Source organism: Eucalyptus grandis, chromosome 4, assembly GCF_016545825.1.
Source record: "Eucalyptus grandis isolate ANBG69807.140 chromosome 4, ASM1654582v1, whole genome shotgun sequence".
Taxonomy (NCBI): Eukaryota; Viridiplantae; Streptophyta; class Magnoliopsida; order Myrtales; family Myrtaceae; genus Eucalyptus; species Eucalyptus grandis.
In genome coordinates, this window is record NC_052615.1 from 4491092 (window position 1) to 4498090 (window position 6999).

Sequence of the window (6999 nt, forward strand, 5' to 3'; positions counted from 1 at the left end):
CACCTAAAAAGCATGGACACTCTCCAAGCCTCCGTGTTGGCCTCGGACACTTCGCCATGAGTTTGACATGCTCGGACATGCTTAGACATGCTTCAACATGCGGTCAATATGTATTGGAAAATCCGACACATGAGTCTGGAATTGTAACATGCAATTGTGACATGCATGGGTCAATTTGTTTATAAATTTTCAATAAATGAGGGGTCAAATTGTAAGCAAAAGAGAATATGGAGGGAGACTTCCACTTAGGATCAATTGGGAGACTACATTTTAAAGAAGAAAACCAAACGAGGCGGCATGAGGTTCAAAGAGAAGGGGAGGTAATGCAAGCAGAGCCCTAGCATAAGCGATGACTGCGAGAGACGAAAAAAGAGGAGGGAGAGACGGACGAGGGAGTCAGGCCGAGCATTCTAGCAGAGGCGAGCCTCGAGCTGGTGAGCTACATGACACAGTAGCCGACAACGCCGGGGACGACGCTGGGGACGGTGGCGAAGGTCAGGAAGAAGGGTTTAGAGTCGCAGGTCTTCCACAGGATGTATTTCCAAGTCCCGCTCTTTCCCCACGGGATCGACATCTCTGGAAATCGACCCACCCTGATGAGGAGATCGAGTTTTTAAAGTTGTGGTTTTGGGGAGAAGTGGGCCAGTCAAATGCCCATTCGATGAGTCCGCGGATGTATGGGCCCTTTCCGGCAAGAAGTCTACATTAGGCTACTTCACCTTCGGAGGAGGCAATCTTGTCACGTAGAGGAGTAAGAAGCAGAAGGTAGTAGCATTATCCAGTGTTGAAACCGAGTTAAGAGGAATGGCCAAAGGACTTTGTTAACTTCTTTTGCTTAAGAGAATACTGACTGAGATTGGTTTTGGTCCCAATTCCTGCATGAGCTTATTTTGTGACAATAAGACAGCCATCAATATTTCTCATAATCTAGTCCAACATGATCATGCTAAATACATTGAGGTAGACTGACATTTCATCAAACAAAACCTTGACGACAAGATAGTTCAATTCCCATTTATTAAATCTGAAGACCAACTGACAGATATACTCACAGAGGTTATCTCTAGCAAGATCTTCTCCAATTCACATGACAACTTAGGCCTTAGTGATATCTATGTACCGAGTTGAGAGGAAGTGTTGGCGTCAGTTGTCAATTAAGACTAATTGGGGAAATTGTAGGGCTGATTAGTTGCTAAATTTGTATAATGTCCTTATTTTAAGGATCGACCAAATTCTTGACCTAAGATAGTTTATAGCCTAGAATAGTTTTTTTTTTGTAGTTTTTTTTTCTCAGTACAATAACATAAGTTTTATATTTATTCTGAAATGATAATGAAGTGAATCTCTGTTCATTAGATGCCATGATTTTGAATTTTATATGCCTTCTGGGTTAGTGCTATGATATCTTGAATATGAGGAATGCTAGTAATCTGCAGTTGGACCTTCAATGCCTTATGAGCCTTAGATCCGAGAGAGCCATGTTGAAGTTTGGGACCAAAGTCCCCAACACATTTCCATTATTATAGTTGTCTCTATTGTAGCAATACAACCGTAGTTGTAAGAAAATGAGTGTTGAGTAGTGCAATTCTTGCCATAACAAGCAATTATTCTGCCAAGCAAATAAAGAGTGAGGCGAATGCAATAAAGATGGGTGAATCAATGCTGTATCCATTGACGAGGAAATTTACGAGGGATATGGAATGTAACAAACAGTTGTTATTGAGTAGCGGGAACTGGGTGCTGATAAAATCTAGTGGACGGGATATATTCTTTTACTTGATCAATTGCCAAAATTTAATGTCGTTATATTAATGTCAGATATTTAGGCAAAATAAAATGGACCATACTAACGATAAAAAGTCAGTCAATCCATGGAAAACTGCAAAGTCTCCCTCTTTGATTGCTTAGAAAAAGCATTTCAGAGTACTCATTAATAAAATCAATGGAAATTATGCAGTGCCCGGTGCAAGCGGACCTCCTCCTCGAGAACTTCATTGTCGAATATATGTGCAAAAGCGAAACGTTTTACTCTTAAATCACATGACTTTATCTTCTGGTCTAACTGACCTGAAGAACCAATATAGATAACAAATATTCTACCTCATATCACAAACAATAGCAGCACAAATTATTTTCAAAGCCGGGTCTCGTACATGAAACCTCACATGCTGGTACTTGGCTGTTTGTCTATTAGAGTAGATGCTTAAAACATTATTGATACTGGCAGGGTATATTTATTTCATAGAACTGAAACAGAGTCTCGAAACTCTATTGAAAGATCCGAACCAAAAAGCTTAGAAGAAGCTTTATCGATGAAAGCTGGATCGAAGCTATGCAAGAAGAGTGGACTTTATTAGAGATCATATTCAAAATGGAGAAATCTCGATTCAATTTGTTGATTCAAAAAGTCAACTAGAGACATATTCACAAAGCCTTTGGAGAAGAATCGTTTGACTTTATCCGCTCAAGACTCAACATTTTGAAGCTTGAAGAAGTTAAAGTCTAGAGACTCACCAACTCTAAAGACTCGATCTCTTAGACTCTAAGTCCCGAGACTCGACATTCGTGGATAAAGACCGTAAGTTGTATTTCTTCTAAAAGGTACTAATTGTCATTTAGTCGAAAAGGTACGATCTTTTGTTTAATAATTTTGAGTTATAGATTTTGAAAAGAAGCAATCGTTCACTTTCCATTGCACCGATTGAACTTCCCTTTTCAAAACTAAGTTATATATATATATACAGCTTTTTTCTTTCCCAAATCTTCAAAACCCTAAAAAGCACTCTTCTCTCGATACTGTTTCTACTCTTTGTTCATCGTCGAGAAAGTGGTCATTTTTCTTGGGAAAGCAAGTGAAGGAATCCTCCAATAGACAAAGAAAGATGTCGTCTTCAAGGAAATCATCAAGAATCGCGAACGAGGGGACCACAAAGAAGAAGAAGGGACCGACTCATTTCGATCTCTTTGAGGAAGAAGACTTATCTCGGTCAGCGACAAAGTCCGATTCCGCTCTCCTCCACGTCATTCAGCATCTCCCGCCCCACAAAGTGAAAGTCATAACGGGAAGAAGAGATAATCGAGGATGCCGACCCAAGAAGAGTTCAAAAAGCCTTCCTTTTTGTATAAACTTTATTGTGCATTGAAAAGCACAGGTACTCCATTGAACTACATAGATGACTTCCTTAAGGACAAAAATTATGGGAATGAGTATCTTTTCTGAAGAAAATGGAGGAATGGGGAATTGCCCCAAAAGGAAAAGCAGAGGAAGCTCTTGCGAACATTCCAAGAGATCCTCGTATGCCAGACAAAATCTGATTGACGCGAATGATGATGACAAAATGTTCCTTGAATTTGAACCTAGAATGGGTGTGGCGGCAAAGGCGAAAGGAAATCGGATGGATTTGTTTAAATCCAAGGATCAAGAAAAAGTGTATTACAAATGTGAAAAGAGGGGTAATCAACCCTAGAAGTGTCGATTTTGACTTCCGGATTCCATCAACTTGAACCTAAGAGAGAAGTTGAATTTGCTTCAACTTGAGACTTTCCCGCTCCGACTCTGCTGCACGGTGGTATGATCATCCGACCGCTTATTTCTATTCAAATCTTAGCTTTTGGATGCGAATAGAATTTCATTCAAAGTGTTCGAGACAAAGTCTATGTGGTAGATGTGAATATGTTAGCGGGACATAGTTGGAGTTGAACAGGACGCTATCTCCCAATTAAAGTCTCACCCGCTCGAACTACTCGGGATCTTGTCAAAGATAGGGATGTAGATAAGAAAAATGCTGGCTTGTAGAGCTCCGAGTGGACAATCTCGGTCTAGGAATGACCACCAGGGGCTTCAATTTCTTGACCACAATCCCGAACTTGTCCGAAAAGTCCATCTCCGTCCCTGGCGGTAATTCCCACTCGAACGAATGCATAAGAGATGCCAATACAAATGTTAACATCCTCTCTGCCAGTGCAAGCCCCGCACATCTCCTCCGACCAGAACCGAACGGCATGTACATGAAGTTGTTGCCCGAGAAATCATACCTGCTGGGATCTCCCAAGAACCTCTCGGGTCTAAACTCCGTTGGATTGTCCCAAATCTTGGGGTCCCTGTGGATGTAACCCACGTTCAAGAATATGTTACTGCCCTTCGGTATCGTGTAACCCCAACGACACACGAAGCCCGTGGCATCCGAGGAGCCAATAATGGCAGAGCCGGGTGCAAGCGGAATGCTTCCTTGATGACCGCGTCGAGGTACTTCAATTTTGGCAAGTGATGCTCTTCGACCATCTCATCCTTCGCCACGACTTCTGTCAATTCCTGGACTACTTTGTTCATCACATCTCGGTTCTGTATCAACTCTGCCATCGCCCATTCTACCATTGTTGAAGTCGTATCAGTTCCACCAATCACGATGTCCTATTTCCGCACATTCAAAATTTCATCAAAAAGAGTAAATTGCTGTAATGCTTGATAAAGCTGAATACTTGATGAAGCACTGTAATATGGAACAATCGAGTTCTAGTCAAAATGTGGAGCTTTTTGTAATATAGGGGGAAAGGTTGTACCCAGCCTAAGTTAGACAATAGGATACAAAACAAGAGCCATGGAAAGAGAATAGGATACGAAACAAGTGCCATGGAAAGAGACTTCAGACTTGACATGATACGACCAACATCGTACGAAAATTGGCCCAGTATAATGTAACACCTGTGCAATGCATCAACTTTGCTATATTTGTTTCAATATTGTATAGGGGGCTGGAAAAAAATTATGGCAATCTGGGGTTTATATAGATTTGAATGTGTTACGCCATAGTAATAATCGCTCGACATTAACTCATGATTATGGTGGCCAGAATATTAAATTAATTCTACCAACAACAGAGTCGCAGAAGAGGATTAACTATATTTTCTGGTGCGTCAGGTCACTAAATAGTCTATATTCGTATAATAACTAGTCACCTGGCTCAATAAACTTACCGTGAGAATGGCTTTTAGTGCTCCATTCTTGTCCGTTGGTGACTGGTTATCTTCAAGATCCATCTCCATGTCCAGGACAATCTGCAAAAAGTCCTTTTTTTTATCATTGCGTTTAGATTCTCCATCCTCCTGGGTGGCACAATCGACAACAGACTGAATAAAAGTATCAAGCCACTGATGCGCCCTTTTCATGTCCCTTTCCACTCCTTGCAGGTCAAGCCAAGCAACTGCTGGAAAAAAGTCAGAAACATTCGGACTACCTAAGAGCACCATAAATTTTGCCGTCACCATTCGAAACTCAGCGCCAATGGCTTCGCACTTCTCTCCAGTAAGCGTCCCTCCCCACAGCATCGCCATCACCGCATTGATCAAGATCAGAACGGCCCACTCGCCAATATCCACCGGCACCCCAGATTTTCTGTAAAGATCGCTCAACCCTTTCCTGACCTCCTGCCTTCTCAAATCATAACAGGCATCAAGGCTCGCGTTGCTCATTATCTGCCGTACGAACAGTTTGCGGAGATTCCTCCAATAAGGCCCCTGGCTTGAGAAGGCAATATCCCTTGCGCCGTATGTTGCGATGGTAGCGGCGATGCTTGGGTCCCGATTGGCGAACGTCGAGTCCTGGTCCCGCACGATTTCTTTGGCCAGCGATGGGGAGTTAACCACCACATATAACTTGCTTCCAAGCTGGAGTTTGTAGATGGGGCCGTAGGTCTCAGCCAACTTAGCAAATATCTGGCGGAGGTCAGTCCCCAGGAATGGGAGGTACCCGAGAAACGGCAAGCCTCGGGGCCCTGGCGGCATCAGAGCGGTCACGTTTTTCTGCCTCCTGAACAAAAAGAAAGAACTAAGAGCTGCAATTGCTATGACAAGCAGTGCTGTAGTAGCTCTAGAAATTTCATCATTCGCTTCTTTAGCATGCCACCACCACGTCCAGGCACCTCCAGAGTCTCCCTTCGACATTTCGGCTTGTGACAAGAGGAATGGTGGAGCAAGATGAGGAAGTTGCTAGCCACGCTAAACGTAGAAGGTCTTTCTAGGGACGGTTTGGTCTTGATTGTTCGAGCTGCAGACACTGACCCATAGGCAATTATTGTACGTAAATAATATTTTTCTTTTGATTAGTAACTTTATACAAAAAAATCGGACGATATTATTAACTAATTCATTTGATTAGTAGCTTTTTGCATTATTAACGTACGTAACAGCGACTCTGATTACTTGTTGTTGGCAATCAATATTTAATCCTCCACGTTTTCTGAAAAGTATCAATTATTGTTTCTCTTTCTCAGCAGATGCAGACAAAAATTGAATTAGATAAATCTTCAAGCAAAGCGTGATGCAAATAATCAACTTTAGTTAGTAGACAACGTTAGCATATTGATCCCGGGCTTCGAACCCTAGTCTCGTACATGAACCCTCACTCCCAGGCACATGACTGTTGTCTAAGGGCACACATGGCAACGTTTTTGTTATTTCGTTTTCTATTCTTTTGCTTCCCGGAATAGAAAAAAAAAAACAGAAATCCGTTTGATAATGTTAATTAATTTTTCTTTTCCTTGGAATATAAAAGTGGCCAAGAAATAGATTTGGTATAGAAATAAGAAGTAGAAAAAAGTAGTTTTTATTCTCAGGAATAATTTTAGAAATAAGTCTTTTCTTTCTTTTCTTTTGCTTCCTCTTCTAATCAGCCAATGGAAACTTGTCACCAGCCGTCGGTTATTGCTGTCGGTCGCTGGTAATTGGTTGATAGCCGCCGCAGCCTTCGATAGCAACCACGGGCTATTGCTGCTACCGGTAGCTAGAGGAGGAGAAAAAAATAGAGGAAATAGAGAAAAAAAAATATATTCTAAAAAAATATTAAAAATTAAAAGAAATTTTTCCACATGAAAAAATTTGTGGATCCTATCAAACACATTCTTATTCTTTTTTATTTTATTTCTAAAATAGAAATTTTGTATAGTTACCAAATGCATTATTTTACTCAAAAATTATTCTAGGGAATAGAAATAGAAAATAACT

At 41.2% G+C, this 6999-nt stretch overlaps 1 protein-coding gene across 1 annotated transcript; it reads right to left on the reverse strand.

Moving 5' to 3' along the window:
• Positions 1-439: 439 nt before the first annotated feature.
• Positions 440-6034, reverse strand: LOC104440725 (flavonoid 3'-monooxygenase CYP75B137). The gene is given in 4 exon segments (XM_039310641.1): positions 440-593; positions 3787-4159; positions 4162-4411; positions 4975-6034. Coding segments are annotated over 4 exon segments (1743 nt in total). The 5' UTR covers positions 5941-6034.
• Positions 6035-6999: the final 965 nt, after the last annotated feature.